The 25,977-nt window shown below is 45.1% G+C and overlaps 1 protein-coding gene across 1 annotated transcript in view; it reads left to right on the top strand.

Moving 5' to 3' along the window:
• MYO5B (myosin VB) overlaps positions 1–25,977 on the top strand; it is a 151,795-nt gene that overhangs the window by 67,217 nt on the left and 58,601 nt on the right. The window contains exons 11-17 of the mRNA XM_026865867.1: positions 30–111; positions 1,639–1,779; positions 10,439–10,561; positions 11,835–11,918; positions 16,992–17,141; positions 17,773–17,870; positions 22,648–22,734. Coding sequence (XP_026721668.1) covers positions 30–111; positions 1,639–1,779; positions 10,439–10,561; positions 11,835–11,918; positions 16,992–17,141; positions 17,773–17,870; positions 22,648–22,734 — 765 coding nt within the window. The remainder of the gene's footprint in view (positions 1–29; positions 112–1,638; positions 1,780–10,438; positions 10,562–11,834; positions 11,919–16,991; positions 17,142–17,772; positions 17,871–22,647; positions 22,735–25,977) is intronic.

The following is a 25,977-nucleotide window of genomic DNA, read 5'->3' as shown; positions in this document are numbered from 1 at the left end:
TTAATGCTGATTTATTCATTGCTTTGCAGATTTGAAACTTTTGAAGTGAATAGCTTTGAACAGTTTTGTATCAACTATGCGAATGAAAAGCTCCAGCAACAGTTCAACTTGGTAAGATCAGCTTGGAAACGTTCCATAAAATTTAGCAGAAAATGTATCAGGGTGGGATTATTGTGTGTCTGACTTCTGCTGAATGGCGTTTACTTGCAGCCTGGCCGGATTGCATGGCCAGCATGAATGTAGTCCTTGGGATACTGTCTCTCCTGGGCAATGACAGTGCATTGCAGTTGCACTAAATATTCGTATCAAGTTAAAAATGTTGCTTGGTTCATTTATAAGCTTTATATGGCAAGCAGGTTTGCAAATGGTTTATGCAGAGGTCCATTGATGGTTTTGAATAAGTAGATAGTTTGCCAATTTTTTGTTTGTTTGCTTGTTTTTTGCATGGTTTCAGTCGTAACTGAAACCTGAATGGTCTTGTCCGAGTCCTGATTTTCAGTGTGAGACAAAGCATGGGTAGAAACCTGCCCAGTAAGTGTGGCTTAAACCTCTGCAATGAAAACTGTGTCTTAAGTAGCAGGATTGGACACACTCTTTTCACTTGGCCATGCCTCACAAAAACCTGAGATGCTTCTATTTTATTAGATACAAGCGCTTACCTGACCTAGAAATGAAACCAGTAAGGGGTTGTCTTCTGTTTTTGTTGTAAGAAGGGAAAAAAAATACTATTAGCTTCAGGATACAAGAGAAAACGTTAAATTTGACCAGCTAAGTACTGCGGAGTAGTTTGGCACTTTGAAACCATATCATATGCATGGACATGAACTTTTGCAGTATATCCAATGGATCAGATCAGTGCTTCTAAAAATGAAGAGTAAATTATGGGTTGAATTTGCACTATTGATATCTTAGTATGTCCAAATATCACTTCTGAAGCTTATAAATTCAAACTCTGAGAGGACATGTTTGAAGAGGTTTTAAAGAGCTATCTTGAAGAAAAAAGTGCATTTGAAAAATCCTTTTTTAATATGCTTAGAGTATCGCAGAAATAGCCAGAGACAATTTATCTGCTTGGGCAGAGGTCTGAGATATATAAGCCATGCAAAGATTTTTTTTTTTAATTATATTAAAAAAAAAAAATATCTGCAATAGTAGTGTTCCTGGGTCAGGACTGCTGATGACCTCCCTTCTAGAATGATGGGTGCTCTTTGTGAAGCTCTGGTCACAGGTGGGGTCACACACGCTCAGCCCGGTGCTGCAGGTCACTAGTTTAATCAGCAGAGCACTGAAGGAGAGGGATTTTTCTCAGCCCAAGAGATATATATGTCGTTGCCATTTCAATGTCTGGCTTCCACACAGATGTAGTGACAGTCATTTTCTAGGGAAAATCATTGAAAGCCTTTTTTTTTTTTTCTTTTTTTTTTTTCTTCCCCCTCTCCATGGTTTCCTCTTGTAAAGTTTTTATTTTTCTTGCCAGAGCTAGGTTGTGTAAATGGCAGGGCTTGTATGAAGCTGTACATGAGGGCACATAAAGCTTCTACAGCTTCTCCGGCGGGGACAAGAGGGTGGTAGGGGAAGGGGCTAGTACTGTGATGGTTGAGGTCACAGTCCATAACTCTGCTGTTTTTCCACTCTCAGCACGTGTTTAAGCTGGAGCAAGAAGAGTATATGAAGGAGGGAATCCCTTGGACTCTCATAGACTTCTACGATAACCAACCCTGCATCGACCTTATTGAAGCAAAACTGGGTATCTTGGACCTACTGGATGAAGAGTGCAAGGTAAAGAGGACCACCCACCTTTTCACTGACATTTTTGTTTTTAAAATTGTTGTGTTTTTAAAAGTGTTGTTAAAGAATGAGCTTTAACCTGCAATATCTTGCAAGAGGGTAAATGTCTCCTTTCACTTGCATTGCTGGGGTGCTCGTGGCTAGAGTAGGCTGTTGGCATTTGCTTTGCTTCAGGACCATTCAGAGACTCCTCGGCAGATGTTGGCTCCCAGCCTGGGTACCTGATCTCACCAGGTGTTGCCAGAGCTCAGGTTTCTGGGCTGGCTGTACTCTAGGAATAGCCACTGCATGCAACTTTTTGATTTCTTCAGTGTTATTCAGGATCTGGAGTTCCTCCCTGTGTGAGAGACGACTTGTAAAAACAGGTCCTGAAAGAAACAGGCCTGTGAGAAACAAAGACTTGAGAAAAACAGCCTGAGAAAGAGGAAGAGTGGGGGGAGTGGAGGGACTCTGAGCTAAGGAATGGCTCAAACACTTGCAAGTAATGAAACTGTAGTCATGGGGTGGATGGTGTGGAGGTCGAAGCTGATAAGGCTGCCAGAATAACACAGGATGCAGCTGGAGGGGGGAGCTCTGTGGAGACAGGACAGCCCTGCTCTGCGGCACCTGGACGAGTTTCAAGGCCCATCTGTCCAGTGAATGAACTTTGCTTTATTATCCGCAAAATGCATATTAAAGATGACACCCCGGAATATGCTAACGAAGATTAACAAGATCATGCTAATTACCCCATCCCATGAAACACCTCACCCCTCCCCACAGACTGCCTAGGTAGGTAGGGAACAGACCCAGGGAAAATGTGTATAAATTGAGTGGGGGGGCAAGGAGGGGGGCGGTTTGAGAGTGAAGGGAAGTGAAAGAGATGGATGCCTCCTGGAATCCTCGCTGGTGGGGCTGACGCAGGAACCCAGACCAGTGATCTCTATTACTCTATTCTTTCTATCTCCCTCCTTTCCTTTTCCCCCAATTTCTTCACTACCATTAAGCAATTCAAGGCACACTGTATTGCTTGCCACAACTCGTTATATACTTAGGCAATTATCGTGTGCCCAAATGGTACATTGTGGGAAGTTAATGAAAGTCTGGACTTTGAGGCTTGTTTCACCGTTGTCCACTCCGTTGGGGATTTACAAATCTAAGTCACCTGTCTCCCTCTTCTGAGCAGGACGTAACACCCTGTCTCAAACCTTATTTTGTCTTGAGGGAAACCTGAGCCTCTTTGAGATAACTATTTGGGGTGAAGTCAATTGCATTTAGTGTACAGACTTAAGATGCTTGTAATGTCAGGAGAGTTTGCCCTTTTACCCTTTCTCTCTCATACCGGCCTAAATTAAATCCTGCTTAAAAGTTGAGAAGAAAGGCCAGGAATGCAAACTTTAATGAGAATCCATAAGAAAGCTTGGACTCCTTGTTCACTCCTTGTTCAGTCATGAATTATCAAATACCTGTAGGAACAAGAAATATAAGAAGGGGGATGTTCTTGAAATTGGGATGCCTGTTTTGAAGGTCTTTGGCATGAAGAGTAGGTGGAGAGTCCAGAGTCTTTAGGTGTGGTCATCTCAACAGTTGATGTGGTGATGAAAAAGGGTGCCTACACTGGGTTGAGCAGCTCATATCCCTTCCAGTTCTGGTGTCTGCACACAATGGATGATGAGGAAATACTGCAAAGACTGTTACCAGATCAGGTTATCATTGTGATACTGAAGCAATTTGAGCGCTGCACATGAGTGGTTGTAAGTGATAGTCAGTGGGAGGGTTTTCAGACCCTTTGACACCCCCACCCCCTCCCCCGAGTATGCAACAGCTAGAAGTTGACGTTAGATTCAACCATGAAATAAGCCTTTTTAATGCTGAGAACAGCCTGGAGGAAGGGGATGGTGACTGCCTTTCCTGTTGGATGTGGCTGCCTTGTGGAGCCTCAGACTGGTTTTGCTATGTTGTGACCAACAAGTTGGCTCGGGAAGAGTTTGCATCGTGACTTGGATGTATGGTGTGCCAGGAAATGATTTGCTGATTGTAGAAGGACTTTGAGGGTTTCTGAACAAGGACAGGGAAGGGTGAGGCAGGGGGTGGTGGGAGAGCTGAAGCAGGGTGTAGACCCCTCACCAGGATAGCCAGTGTGATAAGAAAGAAGCAGTGAATTCTTGTTGGCTCTGTGGGGTCCCTGGGTCAGACCCGGTGACTCCAGGGCAGGAGTGACAACACTGCATCGAGGGAAAGGTGTTGGATCCATTATTTAGACTAGTGTCCCTGTTGGGATATCAGGAGATGTATGACCTGTCCTTGTCTGGGAGAGAGGTGACCTGCCAGGTGGCTGCTCTCCCACAAGCGACAGGGTTGCCTTCCCAGTCACAGCAGGGCTATCCCAGCCTGCGCCTCCCATGAACTCATCCCTCACGTGAGGTACAGGCAGTCTGACTACCTCTTTGTGATGAGCCGGAGATGGGGCTTTGCCCTTTTCAAATCCAGTCTTGGGAAGACTCCTTTAAAAATGAGAACAAATTGGACCTGATTTGATGCCCTTAAAAATAGCATCTTAGCCAGCGTTGGCTCAGAAGGAGGTCAGATTATTTGCTTGATATTCAGCACCATTTCATCTTCTCTCTGCACTCAGTCTGCTAAATTCTTCAAACTCGAACTAGTTCCTGGGTGTTGTGAGGACCATAAGGGAAGCTTCCCTCATGCCATATTGGTTCATAATGCCCTTTACTCCTCTCTGAAGCACCTGTCCCTAGTTGCTGCTGGTGACACTTCATTAGATAGAGCAAATCTTACGTGACATCAGTAGTATGGGAAATTTTGCTGTAGATCTGCCTGAGATTACTTTTTCCATCTGTGCCTTTTTTTTGACCAAAAAACCCTAAACCGCAAGATCTCTTCCCCCTCCATGTCAAATGCCAGTTATCTGGGTATTTACCTGTCAGTGGGGAATGCTGTCATTAGTCACAGGCCCTTATTATGGGCCCTGTAATTGTCTCTTTTATAATAACCTGCAAGCGTTCTTCCAGCTTTATGAAAATTTCATCAAAGCCTGTCAAATGAAAGCACCAGTTTATGGATGAAAACCTTCACCCCTGCAGCAGTGTTTCATGTCTCAGGGAGAGCTGGCCATGGCGGGCATGGGACCACAATAGGGTAATTGCAAGTCATATCGCTAGTACACACAATGGTGGATAAATATACTCTGGGACTTGAAAAGGCATCGAGGGGGTCCTGGTAACGTAATGAAACATTAACACAAATGCGGAGGGTTTGTCGCTAATGTTCTCTCTTCACAGTATGGATTTTATTTTTTTTTTTAAATCTTTAACGTGAGATTGGGGAGGGGGTGGTTGGATACCTGCTGAAGCAGTTCAGTGAACAAAGGTCATAGACCTTCAGTGCATGATGAGAGTCTTGTCACCGTTTAGAGAAGGAGGGGATGGTGCTATAACTCTATGAGAGTTATAGCAAGCAAAGCCATTTATTTTTCCAATAGTACATACTTATGCTCTCGACAAAGCTCTTACTTCATCATTACCAAATCAGCAATTAGACATCAACCTTTTCTCCTGTCAGCACAGGACCACTCTTAACAGGCACTGCACAGACCAATCACCTGCTCGCTCAGGCACTGTTCAGACAGCAGGAACTCCAGTTCAGGACTTTTCCTCAGCTCGGTGTTGCATTGTCCGTTGTTTTTCCCTGCCACCTTGGCACAACTCAGCAGTTTCTTATCTTTCTTCCAAGATGTGTTTCTCATCAAAGCCTTGCTGCTTCTCAGGGACTTCGTGGGGCTGGCAGGCTGATGTCTCCCACAAGGGGACAGGTTGAAATGGGAACTAGCAGTGAAAAAGAGGGCTCTTGGATTGAGGTTGGAGTTTCAAGGACTAAACTTGTCTCGTGAAAGCAAACAATAGTACCCTTAGCTTTGAAAAAAGAGGGCTTTAGGATGTGTTCAGGTTTTGGGGGTTTGTTTTTAGACAGAGATATGAGCTGGAGGGTGTTGTACAACTTACTGAGGTGGAGGGGGCTTCTGGAGGTCACTTGGTCCAATGTCTAATTATGTCCCTGTTCTGCCCAGGAAGCCTTATAATCTCCATGGGACTTTGACCTTACATCCTCTAAGTGACTTGGAGTCCCCAAAGAGCCTCTTCCGCATTTCCTGTGCTGAAGGGTCGCCTGCCTGGATCTGAAGCTGTTAGGATCTCTTGGTTTTGTTTCGGCATACAAAGTGGGTGTTCGTGTCCCATGCACAGAAGTGTCGTTGGCCAGAAACCGAGGCCACCATGACTGGCACAACATTGAAGTGCTGGAGCACAAACTGGAGGAAGGAAAGGGGAGAAGGGAATCCAGGAGAACCTCTGTTGTGCTAAGCTGTGAAATGTGGAGGGAGTCACCATAGGGCCAGCGATGGTGGTGGGAAATAACCTGGGATAAGAGCAAAATCCTCAAGGAGACAAGCGTAGAGCCTATTAGAAAAGACAGGCATTAAGGAGGGAGGCTGTCTTACGAAAATCCAGTCATGGGAAGTTGGGAGGGCATATGGAAGACTTGCTTGGATGTCTGGGGTGGCTTTAGGGTATGGTTGGCCTTGTTGTAGAGGGAATGACTTTCTCAGAGAGGACAGCAGACTTCCCAAGAAGACTGAAGGCTTTGTGGCTGGAGGGAACATGTGGAGAGCGACTTCAGTGCCCTGGAGAGGAGAATCCAGTTGGGGTTGATCTCTCAAGGGATTAAATTATCTTCAGAGGAAGTTGAAAATTCTCTAAGGAATGCAGTCAGGTCTCTGTATCAAAGCTGGATGAGGTGTCCTGCTCTTCTGGCTGAAACTGCTTGCTCCAGGGGAGTGCTGAGTGTCTTCCATATATTTCCTAAGTGTCATTTGGGAGTACGGTCAAAAACTGCTGTGGATGTCCAGATTTCTCTATAAGGTGTTCGGCTGCCTGACTGCTCTCTTGATTTGCCTGTGCTGTTGGGGTGGGAGTAGGAATGGAAAAATTAGTGGAAAAATGTTTCTGTTAGCATGAAGTGCCTCTAAAAGGGTTTGATCAAGAGCAGGCTGGTTGGTGGGGTCGATGTGTCACTCACGACATCTTTGTCCAGGTATTTATTATGGATCTTAGTCAAATTCTACTGAGGAGCGACGTGACCCTGAGGCTGCCAAAGGCAGATGTGTCTAACCCACAAGCTCTCTCATGTTCTCAAACTCTCTCCTGGATCGCTTTGTGGTTTATGGCACGTTGCCATCGTGTTACGCTGTTAACATGCCAAATGCATTTTCTAACACTGTTCAAAAGACACTTTTTAACCTTTCCTGTGTCCTTCTGTCAAGTGCCAGAAACACTGAAGTCTGCTTCTAGAAGCCTGATTTCCAATCCTGCTTGTCTCTGTGCATTGCTGTGAACTTGGGTGTCTGAGCAAATGTGTTTTCCTTGTCTGGACTTGTTAGTTTTTTGAACATGAGAAATCATCACGTTGCCTTCCTGTGCCGCCCAGTCCTGTCTGGGGGGGATTTCTGCTCCATGTGCAGGTACACAGAGGTTGGATCTCTGGGCTTTCTTTCTGGGTGAATGGCAGAGTAACCTTGCCTATGTGAAGCTGTCAGCTTTTACAGCTTCAAAGTCAGGCACATCACTTGTAGTGGAACGTGTCTGCAAAGTGCAGAGAAAGCCCAGGCTCTCTTCAGGCTTTAACATATATTGGAGGGAGTGATAAAGAGAAAGAAAATAAAATGTAAATAGTTCCTACTGTGTTTTCAGAGGACTGACTTTTAGATCATTAGATCTGAGTGGGCCTTTGTGGCTTTTATCCAGTTAATTTTTCTTCTGTTGGAAGTGATGGTGGAGGGAATTTCAACCTTTAGTCCTAGCAGCTCCAAGTACCTCCCCAGCTGTCTTGTGGTTGTGGTGTGTTTCTGACCCTGGGATGTTTCTGGTACAGAATTGGTGGACTCGAAGCCTGGGGACTCATCCTGGCCACACTTGGGTAGGTTTGATTTTGGTTGCAGTAGCTCCTAGCAGCTCAGAGGACAGTGTATGGAGATGGGGAGATGATGCTGGCTGGGATTACGCTGCCTGACAGATTTTATGCAGAGTGATGGGCTGAGGGACGGTGAGGACAAACGAGCAGAAGCAATGACCGTGTGAAATTACTGGTCTGAGGTTTTTTCTGTTTAGGGATTTCCATACAGTACTTGCAAGGCAGTCGGTTTTCCTCTTCCTCATCTCCTAAAAAGTCTTGCACTGATGGGATAGTCTCTAAACTTTCTCAGTAGCTCTAAAGGCCTTGAACTGCCAAGGTAATACCAGAAGCTGCTGTTATAGTTCAGATAATTGCCCTGGTAGTTTATATCTCTGGGACTTGGTCCCTATCAGGTGTTCCTCAAGCAGCTAAAAATACCCAGGGGTGAACAGGGAGTGGTGCAGGTATGGGAAAACCCTCTTTCTGGGAGGCAGGAGGGATGCCTTTGAAGTTCAGCTCTGAGAAGTCGGTTTTTCAGCACAGTCCATGGCCCAAAAGAGAGCTGGTGCAGGATAAATCTGCTCTCTGCAGCATCTGGCAGCCTAGGTGGCTGCGGTGCTCCTGCTCTGCACCTGCAGCTCAGTCCTGAACAGGAGAGACCGAACGATAGCTCCAGACAGGATGTTTTTTATGTATAGATATGAAATATAATTGATGGATAGGAACACATCTGCTTTTAGGTAACTCCATAGTTACAACATGCATGTCTGGCATAAATTAAATATGTATATAATTGTATAAATAAGTGGCTTTTAATATTTATATATAGTCTGTGTTATTTATGTCTGTATCCATAATTGGCTACACTTAAAATTATAAAATCTAAATACATCTGGAACAGCACATTAGTGCCTCCTGCATTTAATGCAGCCACTTTTTCCAGTTAAGGGGGGCAGCCAGGAGATGCTTGTCCCTGTGTCCAGCACCTTTCTAGTGTGTTTTGGCTTGGTCTTATGAAACCAGAGGCTGTTTCAGAGCAGCATAAAGAAATACTCCTCATCTGTCTCAGTTTTCCTCCTTGCTGTTTGCTGCTCCTATTTCCTCTGTCACTTTTCATGTAAAGGTCTGTAAAGACCTGATGGATGATCCAGAGCTTCCCTTGATGGTGCACAGTTGTTCTGTAGTTTCTAGACTTTGTCCCATCTAATTTAAAATATTTCCTAACACTTTTATTCTGACTCCTCTCTTTTTCTAACCTTAATGCTCCAGTCATCCATTTTTTGTTAAAAATCATGTATGTGTGTTGTTATTGCTGTGCTGCCGTGGGAAGCAGGGATGGAGGGTCCACCAGCCCGTGCCTTTCCCATCCCCGTTGGGCAGGCAGGAGAGATGGGGATGAACCCCATCAGCTGTGGTCCTCAGTCCTCAAATATAACAACTTCACTCCTTGTTTCCTTCAGTTTTCAAGAATTTTGCTTTGTGGCAAACTTTTTTGTGCTGGAAAAGTACAAAATAGCCAGTATTTACGGCCAGGTGCTTTCATCAAATGCCCTTATGTTTTTTGAAAAGCTTTGGGGATTTTGGCCATTTAGCAGAGAGGGACCTAAACATACTGTGAAAAAAAAAAAGAGTCTTTATGGCAATTGTAATCATGAGAGTATCAGAAGTTACGTTATATTGTCATATGCTGCCGTGCAGCTATATGTGCTTACAAAATAATAAAACCAAATTATTTTTTCTTTTTCCTGATCTTGGCAATGTGTCAGTGAAAACTGCAGGTGCTGGGTAGGAAGCTAAGCTCCAGCCCTCCTTGTGAGTGCTGATTTGTCAAAAGTAGCCTGTTTCCTTACTGCACAGGTAGTGTTGTGAGGGGTTTTTTTAAGTCATTGCAGTTTTAGGATTTTTACGTCTTCTGCTTAATCCTGCCAAAGCCATGTCTTGGGCAACACCTGATATCTTGGTGTACCATGGCCACATCCTTTCAAGGGCAGGTCCATGTAGGACTTGCACCCTGATTTCGGAATAAATAGGATGCAGAAGGAGAATTTAGCATACAGGAGATTAGTGGCACAGGAGGTTGGATGCATGGGAGGGGGGACACGGGAATCCTCCTGCTGTGGTAGGACAGATGTGTGGGTCTGAAGTCCCAACTCTGCGTGCCACTGAGGTTAATGCATCCTGTGTTTGGGATCCAAGTGATCCTGCCCCAACCCTGCTGAGAGGCAGAAGTTTCTTAAGAATTATTTGATTATTGTTTTAATATTTTAAAATTATGATTTATGATTATGTTAAATGAAATTAAATGAAACAGAACCTCTTGCTTGTTGTCTCGGGTGGCAGTTTGTAAAACTGGTCACCAAAAATTGCGTTTAAAAAGTAACATTGGTGGTGCCTGAGCAATTAATGTAACTTAAATGCAAAAATACTTGTTAAATTTTTTTCCCTGTAACAGCTCTTCTGGCTGTTGGAGCAGAACTAACATTTGGGTGTTTTTCACAGAGAACAAAATTTTAGCGTGCTTGTCAGGAATATACATGAAAATAAAATAGCACATGCTCCTAGAACTGGTGGGTGGACTTTGTTTCTCAAATATTCCTGTAGCTCATGTGGATTAGAGGAAGCCCACAAGGAAGGTTCCTCCAAAACCTCTCTGCACCTCCTTTGCATGCCTGCCCATGATTTTTTGGTCCGTTTTCTCCCCATCCAGGTTCCCAAAGGCACTGACCAGAACTGGGTGCAGAAGCTGTACAACCAGCACACCAGAAGCCAGCACTTCCAGAAGCCCCGCACGTCCAACACCTCCTTCATCATCCTGCACTTCGCCGATAAGGTCACTGTCCATGTGCTGCGTGTGCTGGGGTTTGAACGCAGAAGTGGGAAATGCATGGGGCGGTGGTGGGTGTGTGAAAGAGCCTCCTGAAGGAAAATGAAGTTTATAGCACCGGTGAGCTGCTTTCTGGTGGTAGGCACGCCTGGTTGGCAGTAATCTCGGTTTGCTGCTGGAATCTAGATCAGCTTGGAGGACTTCAGCATCCAAACTATTGCGCTAAGCTTTAAATATTTGAGCTTTCTAGAGGGGAGAAAAATCCTCTTTCTCAAAGCTGCAGCAAAATGAATTTCTGTAGGGCCAGTTTGACTGAAAATGTATTGGAAAAGGGAATTATTTTTGAAGAGCAGGAGCTGCGAGCATCATCAAGGCACAGTGGGGAGATGTGCGGGGAAGTGACCCTGGGCTGATCCTACCCGTCCGAGGGAGAAGATGCCAGCTGTGGGACTCTAAATCTCAGTGTCTGGTGCTGTAGGGTCTTGTCCATGGGCTCCAGTCTCACTGAAACCCTGATGTGACAGGCACCACTCACAGCAAATAAGAATCTTAAAAGCTTGCAGTTACCCAAAACACGTGTTTGTTAGAAATGAAAGTGTCAGACCAACCTGGCAACGTGTCGGAGGAGCCAGGTGGCACACCGGTGCTGTGATCCTTTACAGATGCTTCTCTTAACCAGGTTTGACCTGGGTACGAGTGGCACCTTTCATGGCAAACGTCGATACTCGCTGGTCCTTAGACATGTGATTTTGCACATGAATCCTTCACAATATCTCTGCAAGTTTTTCCCCCCCTATTTTTTTTTTCCCTGGTCTGTTATTTCAGACAACTTCAAATGTAAAAAATAAAATTTTCTTCTGTCCTCTACATTCTTCCTTTTCATTGCAACCCTTGGCAATTTCAAAAACAAGAGACCTACAAGAGCCATAGCCACAGCATCTTGTGGGGTTTATTGATTAGCTCACAAGGAGTTCAGGAGTGAACAAAAGAGCATGTAGAGTACTGATGGTCTCTGCATTTTTACCCCTGGTTTCCATGGAAGTGCGGCTGGGTCCCATACAGAGCAGTTTAATGACTAAGAAACAGTTTGTGTTTGCAGTAGTGTGTTTGCTTTCATTCAGATTCACTTTCTTTGATTAAGAAGTGACCTTTAAATTCCAGTTGCTCCTCTCTCCTCTCTCTCAGGTTTTCCAGGCAGTAGGGGAGTGGTGGGACACAGCATCTTGTCCCTGTGTGGTTGGACTTTACCCTCTGGTCTTCTTCCTTTGTCTCCTGCTAGGTGAAATACGAGAGCGAGGGATTTCTGGAGAAGAACAGGGACACCGTGTATGAGGAACAGATCAACATCCTGAAAGCCAGCAAGGTAAAAGCAGTGAGTTGGGAGATAATCAGCACTGCTGCTTTCCAAAATGTGAGCTTCATACTTGTGTTCCTGTGCTGTGCTGCAGCAGGTTGTGTATGCAAGCATGGCTGAAGGCAACTATGTGAACAGCAGCAAGATAGGCAAATAAATAGGGTGTGGAGGAGGGAATTAAGGGGGGAGAGGAGGGATGAGACTGCTGGGTGCTGTGGCTGCATCCAGGAGTGGATGTGCATAGTCCTCTGCTCTCCTCTCCCTCAATCTGTTGAGGTGCATCAGAAAAATCTCTTCCAGACCTGCTGATCCTCTTCCTTTTTGGACACTGAGAGCAGAAGTCAGGAAGTCCCCAATTACAGGATGGTATAAATCCCACTGAATTCTTGCTTGGAACTCCCCACACAGCACCTGGCACCGAATATATTCTCAAAAGTGTGTAGAGCCATAGGTGATCCTGGGATTAAGAGCCACTGCCAGCGGTGTAATTTTTAGAGTGTGGGTAGTGTTGCTGACCCTACCACCCTTCTGTATGAAAATGGCTGTTCCCCGTAGCTGTAGTCCATCATACTTGGCCCCGTGACTTTTAATAATTAGTACGCAAAAAATAGGTTTAATATACAATGCAGGAAATCTAACGTGAACTCTGAGACGTTCCAGCTGCTGTAGAGCTATTTTACACTGCTGCCAATACGTAACTTTAATAAATTAACACACATAGATGACCACACTTAATGTCACTCCCATATTACAAGATTTTGTGCCATGTACCTTTCCTCTCACGAATCTTGTACGACTTGCTGACACCTCACTACATCAAGTGTCAATGGAGACCTATTGACTGACCTGGAATACCACGTCTCCTGGTAAAGAGCTTTTTGGCACCTAAAGTCCCTGTTAGTCCTGAGGGCGGGGATCTTGGTGGGCTGTTGGAAGCAGAAAAGCAGTAGCTGTGAGGCTCTGCAGGCTTTGGAGTGGGTCGTGCCTGCAGTAAATGAGAGCTTGGCAAGTGGGCTTCAAGTTGGAGACTTTACAGTTGTGTGTTTGAACTGAGCAGCTTTTACAGTGACTTCCAGTACTGCACTTTTGTCCACGAGCACTTTGGGTGCACCATCTACACTTGGGCGGGTTGGGTTAAAGTGTCAGTAACAGACACATCTGAGGAATGACAAGTCCTTGTTGTTTAAACCCAGACCAAAAGTTCCTCCCTGCAACCTTGAGTCTCTCATTGTCAGTTAATGAGTTGAGACTTTAAACAACCTTAACTCTTCCGGAGCAGCTCTCTTATGAAGAAGTCAGTATGAAAATCCAGCCCTGCAGAGTCCAGCACACCATGCAGCAGCCAAAAATCAAAACTGTATGACTCTGGGGCACTGTTGTTTCCACCAGACTTTGTGTGTGGTGTAGGGAAGGAATATATCTGCTTTTCTCCAGACCATTTCAAAGCCTCCCCCAGCTTTCTTTTTTTTTTTTTTTTTTTTTGCATTACAAATTTCGAATCACACCTGCATATTGCAAGCAGATGTGTTGTGTATCCAGATTTCTCCCCTTTGTGCCACCCTCCCTTGGGTTTATGGTTTGGTGTGACCTTCCAAACACCACCCTAAATAAGGAATGTGATGAGGGGAGAGGGAGGAAGTATTATTTTTAGGAGCATTTCAAGCAGTAGTTTGCTCCTGGCAAAGTTAAGAGAGATGAGAATGGGAAATTAGTTGAGCATTGTCAGTGGCTTGCCCTGTGTCTCAGCAATGAATCCATATGAAGATGGCAAGATGTGAAATTTTCTTAATTCATGGGGGTAGTTGCAAGTCTAGTAACTGTGAAGCTGGGCTTTAATAACACCCAAATCAAGAGCTCTGTGTGTTTGGGAAGCTCATCGCTTTCCCAGGGTAAAAACTGGGCATAATTAGAGCTTATTAAAAACATCAGGTAGCCTGCAGGAATAATTGATGCCATAAGATGAATTATTTAGCCAGTCCTGAAGCTGCTGTCGAAGGTAGTGCTGCAGGACTGGCCATGTCTGATAGGGATTTCTGTTTTAACTTCTCCCCATCAGTGCAGAGGAGAAATGTAACTCACTGGAGCAGTGTGTTGTGGAGTGATGGGGATGGTGCCACCTGCAACTCATTTGAAAAAAGGCTGAAATGGGTTTATTAACAGCATCTCCTTCTCTTTCTCCTAGAAAGGGACTACAGTATAATATCAGAGGAGGCTGGGCTTTGGTTTAATAGAAAAGAACCCCGCCAAACCCTGCTCCTTGCAACTGGTGTGCTTGACCTAAAAAGCCATTAATGCGTGCGCCTCAGAACCAAAGATCTGGAGTTAGCTGGCCTGCAAATTAATGCTCCGTGGGATCAGATGTTAGGACTCTGTGAATTCACCATGGTGGCTCTGAGATTCGTTGGGTGACAGTTTGAACTTCAGCATTTGAACCACTTCTTTAATGACGTGGGAGTGGTGGCTGTCATCAGCCCGTGCCATGCTGTGCTGTCCTGGGAGGAAGAGCAGTGCTTCCCTCAGCAGGAGCATCCTCCTGCAAAGCCTCCAAAACATCATGTTCTGCTCTTGCTTTCCCTAACTCTGTTGGCCATTTTTTTTTTTTTTTTTTTTTTTTGAATCTTGCCTGCCCTGTGCCCTCCAGGGATATAAACAAATTTTTCTTTTTTCTTTTGCTGTAAAAAGCAACCTGGTTTCTCTGAACCAAAAAAGAGCAGCAGTGGCAGTGCTGAGCCTGCTGCTCAGATGTGCTAATTTGTCTAAAACACAAATTTGTGCTGCAAAAGGCTGGGCCGGGAGGGCTTTGTCCTGTACTCAGGATCAGGCCTGCATACAGTATTCACCACATTCTTCTTCATTTTCCCACTAAAGGGCAAGGGGGAACACTCAGTTTAACACGGCAAGGACATAAACACCTCTATGTCAGCAAGTGTATCCCTGATGAAGCTCTCCCACCAAGGCAGAGCCGCGTTCTGCTAATTAGAATGCAATTACTGCCATCAACAAGAGGGTGAAAGAGACTTTATAAGGCAGTTAATTAGTTTTGTTAGCACTGGTCAACTAAAACAGTTGAAAGTTGATGTTCTTTGGATTAGGGAAACATATTTGAATACTGATTGAAAGCATGGGGGCATGCTGTTAAGATACCATATTCCAGTCCTCTGTAATTACGAGTAGTGCACCAGCAGTTTCGGCTCTGCCAGTTGGGAAGGAGGGGTTTGTCCTTCTTGCTTATCGCCCCCGCAGCCATGGAATAGGTCCTGGGCTGCTATAGATGATCCCAGTCGCAGCAGTTTTGCTTTAAGCCAGCTGAAAGCTCGCCTCAGAGATTCTTGTTGAGCAGAAAGAGCAAGCACTCTTGTTATTAACAAAAAGCAAACGGAGGGGTTGATGGCTTTCCCAGCTATGCATAGAGAAGGTGTTTTGAAACCTGAAATTACAGCTGTGGGTTTTACCGCATTGTCAAGCGTGAGATGGCAAAGCGGAGCCTGTGTTGGATGTCTTCCAGCTTCAAGCACGTGCCACCAAAGCATCCCATGTTTTCAGGAGTCAAAGCACCCAAGACAGTGACGTGTCGTTGAAGCATAACAGCTGTCAGGGTGTCTTTTTGGGGGGGATAGAGGGTTAGGCAAAGAATGTGTGAGCCTTTATTCTGGTGGGAGTTGAGTGAGCTGCAGAGATAAAAATAAAAGCTGTGAGTATGAAGCAGATCCTTAGCAGGCGCTGTCCTGGAGCCTGCAAGCAATCTGCTAATGTAATGCAAACAGTTTCCCTCCCACAGTGGTATTTAGGCTGCCGTGCTAGCAAGCTGTGTGAACAGGGCTGGAAACATTCCTGTCCTAGTCCAGGGATGTGACAGAGCCAGGCAGCCCGTTACAGTACGAGACTGTCCATTAATGTCTATAAACTGGTAAACCCCTGCATTCTTCTTGAGGTTTTAATGGAGATACATCCAAGTTCGGCTTTCAGAGGAGCCTGGGTTGGAGCTTTGTGCAGTGCACTGCTGCCTTGTGCCTGTGTTATCATCAATGTGTCAGGCGTGGCGTGGTGCAGACAAGGGAATCGTGGTGCTGGAGCCCGCTCCCAAGGATGCTCCAAAGCGGGTGTTGCTGGTGGTCTGGGTGCTGCTGGGGTGGCGTCACGGTGCTTTGGCAGTGTCACCGGGCTGGAGCCCACCTCAGCTGCAGACAAGTGAAATGCCACCTGGTGACAGTGGGTTTTCTTACATTTAAGAATTTACTATTTGAATGTAAGTGCAGCTGTAATGGGAACTTGTGTAGGAGTATAACTGGAGTCAAGCTGTGAAAATCCCCGCTAAACAGACCAAATTTATTGTGACTTACTTAGTATTCAAGTTCCCCAGCCTAATGCAGATTTGAAGATCCTGCCCTGTAAAAAAACCCCCAAACATTAACTCCATTTGCCAGCTCGCCTGTTCTCCCATTTATGAAGTGGAAATGTTGCTGCTGGCTTGCCACAAATCCCAGACCTCAGGGATCTGAGGCACTAAACGTGGTGCTTTCAGGGCTGCGGCGTGGCGGTCCTGCTGTCGCCTTGCTCAGTGGCGCTGAAATGCAGGTAATCGGTGAGGAAGTGCTGGTGTCTCTTACATTCAGAAAAGCAAGGGTGCATCTGGGACTGTGGTGGGAGTGGACTGCTGCCTGTCCTCGTGTGGAGACCCCGTTCCTGGCACATGTGCTGTGCTGGCAGCATCCTGGCCATGGTCAGGACTGGATGAATACCTTGAAACCAAGCCTGGGAGCAAGAGTCACCTCACATTCAGGAGGTTTTCTGCCTTGGACAACACTTCAGCAATCCTTGCAACTAGCTATTCTTTTTTTTTTCTTTTTCTTTGCTTGTTTGATTTGATGTGCATGTTTCATGTTCATGAACTACAAAACAGAATGGGCAGTGGTCCTGCTCTGACATGGTTTACGTAGGCAGTGTTTCTTACTTTCACTTTAATGGTCTTTGTCTCCCTCCTGGTTTAAGGTGGGTTAAAAATGACCAGAGCAATGTGTCTTGGGTGGGTTCATTTGGCAAAGAGCAGGGCCAGAGGTGCTCAGCTGTTGTTTTTTGTTTTAGTATCAAATGGTAGCAAGCTTATTCCAAGATGAGAACAATGCTGCACCATCCACTTCCATAAGAAAGGGAACAGCCAAACTCAGCATCCGTTCTACAAGACCAGCCATCAAATCTGCCAATAAGGAGCACAAGAAGACAGTGGGGCACCAGGTAACTTGTGATATGAGTGAGTTGACTGGGGAGACGTTTTTACAATTAAGATCTTAGTTCTTCAGTTTGAAGCAGAGAGGAAAAAAAAGTGGTTGTGGGGGGAAAAGTGAGGAGACTATTCTGTGACCCATGTTGTAGGATGATAATGGTTTGGCTGTTGCATTTTGGACACCTTCTAGCAGTGTCTGGAGGAACAGGCTCAAGTAGTCTTGACTGGAAGCAGTTGAGACATGGCCTAAGGAAGGGTGGAGACCACTCTGGGATTCATTGGACTGTATCCCAATTTACTATGGTGCTCATAAATTGAAACAGCTTGAGAAAAAGAGATTTTTTTCCCCTGTGTAGACAGTCAGGCATCACAACACGGGCCCAGAGAGGTTGTGCTATCTCCACCCTTGGAGATTATTCAAGACCTGACTGGGTAAAGTCCTGACCAAATACCTGTTGCTCTTGTACCTCATTGAGCTGGAAGCCCTCAGCCCACCAGTGTCTTCTCTGAATTGCTCCTGCATGTGCGAGGCTCGTGGGGAGGTTCAGGCTGGCACCGCAGGTGGCTTGCAGTGCCTCCCAACTTGGGTTGCACAGTACAGCACATTCAGCCCTCCTCAAAACAAGTGGTTTTGTCTTTCAGTTCCGCAACTCGCTGCATTTGCTCATGGAGACTCTGAATACCACCACCCCGCACTACGTGCGCTGCATCAAGCCGAATGATGAGAAGCTCTCTTTTAAGTAAGTGGCCTTTCATATCAGAAAATGTCTTCAGCATTATAGCTGCAGGGTGTGCTTTGGACTTTTCTTCTTGCAGAAGAGATTGCCCCTCTTGTGATGCTGTTCCTGTAACTGGAAGGTCTCCATAGTTTGCTGGAGTCACTTCTATTGTGTTTTATTATGTGGTTTTTGTGTCTGTGAAATCACAGAGTCCTTCAGGTTGGAAAAGCCCCTCGGGATCATCGAGTCCAACCCTCAGCCCGACTCTACAAAGTTCTCCCCTACCCCACATCCCCCCCCAGCTCATCCCAACAGCCCTGAAACCCCCCCAGGGATGGGGACTCCCCCCTCCCTGGGCAGCCTGTTCCACTCTGGACCACTCTTGCTGGGAAACATTTTCTCCTCCTGCCCAGCCTGACCCTCCCCTGGGGCAGTTTCCAGCCGTTCCCTCTTGTCCTGTCCCTGATCCCCTGGGAGCAGAGCCCAGCCCCAGCCTCTCTGCAATGTCCTGTCAGGAGCTGCAGAGAGGGATGAGGGCTCCCCTCAGCCTCCTCCTCCTCACACTAATGAATACTAATGCAGGCCCTAATAATTCATAAATATACTCTGCTAATACTGAGCATCCTTGCTTTGCAATAATAGAGTCTTCGTACAATTTAATCTTAAAATCACTTCTATTTAAACAGTTAATAGTGCTAAACAGTGAAAAGTGGCAGAGAAAGAAATGAAAAAATTGAGATAAGTAGTGTGCTTGCAAAATGGCTTGTGAAATGAACAAAAATGTATTGCTGATTCCAAAATAAGTGTGGAAAAAGTAAAGATGTGACTTGTATCAACTTCAGGCGGGTTTCCAAGTGAGTGAACATCTGAAGGAAAAAGCCAGTCTTGATCTTCCTCTGTAGCTCAGAGATGCATGTGGGCAAATAACTGTTAGCCTTGTTTGACCTCCTGATGATGTTTTTGTACCCGATTTTGTTCCCTGTAACTCCAAAAAAGCTTGACCATTAGTGTGCAGGGACCTCATTGTGATGTCTTCTAAAGGCCCTGGATTAACCTTGAGCTAGTGACATTTAAGAAGGTGAGGTTGTAATTGTAACCCATAAGCAGGGAGTCATTGCCCTCCAGCTGATCCAGCGCAGTCCCAGTGAGCATGGTGCCACCTCAGAGCGCAGAGATGGCTCCAGCAGCGTCCTGCAAAGGACAAAGCATCCGCAAACAGGCTCACCCTTGGCTGTGATACACCAGTGAATATATATTCACCAGGAAGCTTCCCTGCTTTGACTCTTTCCTCCTTGCAAACAGCAAGTGAAGGGTATTTATGGTTAGAAGACAGTCAGGAACTGGCTTATATTTAACTGATTCTTTAGATCATTATTTAACGGCTCTGGAGAAGGCTGTGTGAGCTGTCTGTGCTGGGATGGCAGTTTCTGTGGTGTGCTGTATCTGTTTTGTGTACCATTTTGTAGGTACTGGAGATAGTTAGGGCCTCCATCTTTTGTTGCCTGTTGCAGAGGTTGTCCATTTAAATGAAATTCAGGATTGCACTTTTTGTTTGATTGATTTTTTTTTTTTTTTTTAGATAAATCACAAAAGTATTTTCTAACTTTCTTTAGTGGAAGTGTGGTAGATGCTCTGCATGGTGAAGTGGCTTCACCTTTCCAAAGTGTGTGTCCAAGATTCCATGTCCCTGCCTGGCTCTATGTTCAGCCCATCCATCTTCACTTCTTTGCCTTTAACTTTGCAATTCAGTTTTTCATGTGATGCTTAGGATACAGTTAATATCACTGTATAAATGTGCAAACTCCTGGTTGTGAAGATGCAGTCATTATCTAAATGAACTCAGTTACACTTCTAAGATGTTATGGGTACCAAATGCCAGGAGGATAATTGTGCTTGTGTCTGCTTGCAGTCTGAGTGATGACTTGGTCTGATGTGATGCTTCCCATCTGGCAGACGTCAGAGTTGTCAAAGCTCGGGATTTTGGGAACAAAGGGGAGACAAAAATAGACACATGAATGATTCTGGAGGAGCAGTGTGGAGGTGTCTGTCTGCAGCCAGCAACATTGCAGCAGTCACCGTGGGCTGGAAAAGACAGGAGGGTGCTTTGGGTTGGGGTGGTGGTGTTGCATCCCCATCTACAAGCCAGAAAGCACTGGTTGAGGTTTGTTATACTGGGGGTTCTTCTCTGCAAGAGATTATCTCCCTCCCCACCCATCATGGGTTGCTTCACTGATATCATGATCTGAGAGTCTCCGTCAGTGTTGATCTTGCTGCCACCAGCTTGAGGCATTTGTATCCTGAGCGTGGCTCAAAGTCTGTTTGCTTCTGTGTAAAGCTCAGGCCTGGAGAATACGGGGATGGCTGTAAGGGTGTCTGGATTTCAGAGGCACTTGTGTTGAAAAATGCACAGTGCCAGGAGGCATTAATGAATTGAAACATCAGTGGCACTGCTCTGGGTTAGTGTTGAGGTGGTATCTTGTAGCATGCAGAACACTTGGTGTTATGTTTGTTGTTCAGTAAGAAAACATGGACCTTTTTCAACATTTTTTCAACTCACAAGAGCATTACATTTTTGCTAAAATGAGATGTTTAGCCTGGAGAAAAGAAGGGACCTAGTAGCAGCTTTCTGGTACTTACAGGACGTACCAAGAGGGCGAAGCCTTGCTCTTCTCAGCAGTGTGTGGTGGAAGGACAGGAGTCAGTGGCCACAAATTACATGAGAGGTTCAGACTGCAGATAAGGAAACATTTAGGTTTTTTTTTCTCCACGAGGGCAGTCTATCAGTGGAGCAGGCTGCCCAGAGAGGTGCTGCAACCTCCATCTTTAGAGGTTTTCATCCCTTGGCTGGATAAGCCCTGAGCTATTATGGGTCTGCCATTGTAGCTGCCCCAGCTTTTGAACGTATGAGTTTGGACTGGAGACCTCCTAAGGTCTCCTGCAACCTGTGTTGCTCTCATTCCTACTTTACAACTTGGTGCAAGTGTAGGGTTTGTTTCTTAGGGAGGTGAGGGGTGTCAGACTTCCAGCCTGGAGGAAGCGTTGGCACCATGCAGTGGTATCTGCTGCATCTGACTGGAGGCTGCGTCTGGGGTTGATCCTTTGTGTGGAGGACTTCAGAGGGAGACGTGCAAGGGGAATGCCTGACTTCAGCTTGTAGCTTTGACAATTTTTCTTTCCAAATTCCATTTCAGGCAGTGATCTCTTACTTGGGTTTCCCGGCCAAAAGCAACCTGCCAGCTGATTCTGTTTGCCACATGCAAGGAAACAGAGTTCATAATAATGTGTACTGTCCCACTTCTAAGCTCTATTTCAGCCTCGGCCCATAGTTGGAGTGATTGCTAGAGGGGGTCCTGGCTTTCCATGCAGAAAAATGACAGCAGCTGCTCTGGTTACTGCATTTCACCCCCACTGATCAGGTCTTGGCAGCATTGCAGAAAGTTCCCCCCATGTACAATGTAGATTGCCCTGGGATCTTCCAGGACTGAAGCTTCCCCAGCCGTCTACCAGTCCTGTTTATTGTTACGGAAATTTTACGCTTGTAAATCAGCCGAGACTGATTTTCTGCCATGCATCCTGTTTGCAGTATTGTGGTGAATAACTTGCTGTAGATTTGACAGATCCAGGGAATTGAAAAATGCACTGAGTAGCAGGGAACTATTTCTTATGTTGCTTTTGCACAGCAGAGGCCAAGCAGAATTATTCATGCAGTCTTGACCTGCAGGTGTAAGTACTTTGGGCTTTCAGGAAGGGACAAGCAGGTACCTGAGAAGCTTTTGTTCCTCACCCTTGTTCTGGAAACCTAACACAGCTATGGACATCTACATCGTACAAGCCCAATCTTGATCCAGCAACCTTTTCCAGGGTCTAACGTCTTGAGCTGGAGAGCTGGGACCTCTCTGTCAGCGTGGAAGGAGGGAGGGGTGGTGGAGGATGCTGGTTCTTGGACTCTGTGCAAAGATAGACTGATCTGAAAGTGGGTTCATGCCAGGAACCAGAGAGACCACAGCTCAGATACTCAGCTGGAAGTTGGCATGAAGCTTTTCAGCACTGATGATGCTGATGGATATGAGATGCCAGTGGTAAGGGGTAATGCCAGCTGAAAGGAGGAGGGCAGACAGTTGAGAGCAGTTACACCTTGAATTTTCACATGATGCCTACCAAAGCCCTTAGTCTGGAACATGAGCACCACTCCTCTTGGCAAACGTAATGTTCTGCAAACCTGTGGGACCTGTTAATTACTTGGTTTTGGTATGGAATTTAATATATCAGATTTATTTTGCTGTTGAATTTGATTTCTGTATGGAAATATGTTGTTGCCCTTCTAGCTGCAAAAGTCTGGTTCATTAGGCAGCTTGTGGTGGGGTAGCCTCTTCCCTTCTTTATGGTGATTGTGTTGCTTCACACAGCTGTGTAGATTGTGGCTGTAGAGACTAATTGCACAGATTGTCATTTTGTCCCAGGAGTACCACTTGGCATTGATAGTAGGGCAATAGCAAGGTCTGTTGCACTTGAAAAGCACAATGTCTCATGACATGGAGGGAAAACGTCTGACATCTGTGCAGCCTGTTCCCAAAGTGAGGCATGGGATTTTTGGTTATAGTGAGGTTTGTGAGGGCATGACTATGGACAAAAGCTATCCACGGATGTATGGCTTTCTTCATTCTCACTCGTGATGAGAGCAGAGCTTTCTTCTACATATCAGAAGCTAATTCCTGTTCCCAAAAGAGTCACTGGCAGGTGGGTTGAAGATGTGGGTTTCTTCTCACTGTGTTAATCTCTATCCTAAATATAATTGCAGATTTGATCCGAAGAGAGTGGTGCAGCAGCTGAGAGCCTGTGGAGTGCTGGAGACCATCCGCATCAGTGCTGCTGGCTTCCCATCCAGGTACCGAGCTGGGAATTCAGTGTGGTGGTGTGCTGCTGTTGGGCTTTACTCAGCAAGTTCATTATCTGGGGCAAGGGAGAGAGAAGAAAACATTAGTGTTTTCAGGACAAATGGGGTTTCTTTAGGTTCGTTTATGTCCAGGATAGATCTTGCCCTTTTTATAATTTTTTTTGTTTTGCATAAATGACTTTAGGTCCTGGGTTCCTCAAATCTGAGAGATCTGTTATCAAGCAATGAGCTGCAAAGTGATGCTGCCAGAGGGTGTGTGGTGTTGTGTCCAGCGTTTCAGTGTGTGCTTTCAGTTTTGTCCTGAGAATTTGATGTGATGAAATCTCTGAAGATGCTAGTGCGTGGCAGATAAAGGAATCCAGCTTTGATCCCATACGGAGGTGGATAGCAAGTAGCAAAATAACAGCTCTAAATCCTCTACACCCATCTTGCCTGGAAGCCAGCATTGCCCTAGAGGACATTTTTCCTGCTTGCCTGAAGGTCCCCATGCAAAAGCTCCTTGCACTATAGAGTTTCCTTTACTTTTTTTTTTCCTTTCTGGCTTTAGACACCTGCTACAATAGTAATTTCAGACAAAAATATTTTGATTATACTTGCAAAGGAAGAAAATAAAGGTTGTAAATTATTATTGCAGACTTTCACACCGCACATCAAAAGAATACTGGGCTTCAAACTCTAGCATCTTAAAGAAGAAAGGTTATGGGTGTGATACAAAAATCAGAAGAGGTTTTTAGGGCCTAATAAATCAGGAAACATAAACTATAAATAAGACTTGAAGGTGACATGGGCAAATAATTCTAAAAATGCATGAATTGCATGATAGTGCCAAGCAGCTTTGTGATAATGTAAGCATGGCCATCAGCCTTTTTACATGGAACAAAGAAGTTATAAATACACTCAGTAAAGAGTCAGCTAAGCGTGATGCTGAGCGCCATGAGAAACTCCCTGTCCTGGTTTTTGGGGTGTAGTGTGCTGCCTTAGCAGTGACTCTTTATCTCCTGCAAACTCTGACAATTGATGGCAGCTTCTGCACGATGACATGAGGTGGCTTTGCTGCACTCAGCCCACTTAAAGCCTCTGTTGGCCAGTGACCTCCATGGGCTGGCAAAAACTGATGATTGGGATCTCCCTGGCTGTCTGATCTCAGCTCCTTAAAAGGAAAAAAAAAAGGAAAAAAAAAAAAAAAAGGAAAAGAAAAAAGAAAAAAAATGTTTCATGGTAACCAGTTTGTCTCTCTCCTCTGCCAGTGTGGGTGAAGTGAATGGAGATTTGGGTGGTCCTGTGGGGCGGCCTGGCCCTGTTAGAAGACCCAGAACCACCTTTGTCTCCTATCTCTGAAGTCTCCAAGGCATTTGTGGAAATAACTAATGAAAATTTGCTCCTAAATTACATCATCTCTAAGGCGTGGAGGGAAATTAAGCACCAACAACTTCTTTGTTAAAGTAGCTGCAGGGTCAAATCTGTCTGTCCTCTGGAAGTGAAAGTCCTGAAGCAGTGAAACAGCTGGAGTTCCATTTGGAAAAGGCCATGGAAAGGCAGTTTTATGCTTCTTAAACAAGTGGTCATGCTCCACAGGGCAGGGGGAGCTCCTAGCTCTGCAGCTGTGGTTCCCATGGGAGGCTTGGGGAGCTCTGTCCGTGGGTTTTGCTGCTGGTCTTAGCATGCAGGGATACCCTGTGCCTCTCCACTCAAAAGTGTTCCTGCACACTTACAGCATTTTTCCATCTCTGCTCACTTAACTCTGCAGTTTAGACCCTGTGGCACTAAAATTGGCATGTAATTAGTAACTGGGGAGGGGGAGCAAAGGGGAGAAACCACTGCAGCACCTGGAGACCAGCCAAGATCTATTTATGGCAAATAATTGACTGGTGCAAAGACTGTTCTATCCTGAAGAAAAGTGATGCTTTTGGCTCTGCTTGCCTGCTTTTGGTTATGAGGACTTTTTTCCCAGGACGCTAAGAATACAGAACTCTTCCATCCCTGCAACTTGTCAGCTTTTGTTCTTTCTCGGGGAGGGGGGCGGAGGGGAAGGTAGGTGCAGATAGCTACTTCAGCCTTTCACCTTGCTCATCTCCAGCTCAGTGTTTAGAATGCTTTAAGGACAGATTTTTGTTTTATTTTAATGTTTCAATAAGATAATTACACACAGGAACAATTCTGTGCTAAACAAAATACTCAGTTGGGGTTCTTGTAGTTCTTTACTCTCCTTGGTCAGAAAATTCCAGTCCTGAAAATCCAGACCGAGGAATTGGGCAGCATCATTGAAAGACTGTGAATAAGCTGTATATTTGGATTTGCTTTATAAACCAGCTTGGCAAAAGCTGTTTCCATGGTTCTGATTTTGTGGGAATTGTAATAGACAGTTTAGTTCTTTCTGCATTTTTACATCCACGTGATCTGTCTCAGTTTTCGTCACACTGAGCATTGATTATTCCTCTGTGTTTCCTTATATTTTGAGACAAGTCTGATTATAATGGTAGATAAAGGATAAAACCAAAAAGGAGGGTCATTGTATTAAATTTAAACCCCATTCAAAGGCTATAAATTTAAACTACTTAGTAATGGAAAACTTGATCTTTTTGAGTTTTGCTTCACTTGGGTGTAAGCAATTTACCTTTAGAGCAACAGGAAATATTCAAAATATTTTATCTCAAGAAGTTTTATTACAGAAAGAGGAGAAAAATGTTTATTTTCATCCTGTAGTATTTACATCTGAATATTTTCCAGCATACTGCCACAAGAGTACTGCCACCACCTGGACTGGGAGCACAGGGAGTTGCAAAGGTTCTGAGATCCCCTCAGGTTAAATTAAGATGAAATGACACCAAATGACCAGTTAAAATGTTTTACTTGTGGTAGAAACAACTTGAATTTGGAAAAGGATAATAAGCAATGTGGTCTCTTGTAAATCTATAAGAAAGAAAGGAGAGGAAAGAAAAAGGAGAGAAAAAAAGTGAGACAAATCTGGATCACCACCCCTGGTGCACCCTTCCATACACTCCCGCTTCCTTGGGTGACATTCCTGAGACTAATCACAAAGGCCACAGCCTGTCATTGAGGTTTTCTGTGTTGGTGCATGTTGAGGCATTAATTCCTTCAGTTCCTTACAAGTACCTTCTGATGTGATGTGACTTTGTGTCAGAGATGTCTGGATAGAGCCACCTTCTGCCGTTATTTCACGCTTCTCCATCATGGTTACTTTATGGGTTGAAGAATTTAATGTTTTTAGACTTT

The sequence above is a fragment of the Athene cunicularia genome (assembly GCF_003259725.1).
Source record: "Athene cunicularia isolate RWA chromosome Z unlocalized genomic scaffold, athCun1 chrZ_part1, whole genome shotgun sequence".
Classification (NCBI taxonomy): Eukaryota; Metazoa; Chordata; class Aves; order Strigiformes; family Strigidae; genus Athene; species Athene cunicularia.
This window is presented reverse-complemented; position numbering and strand designations above follow the sequence as displayed.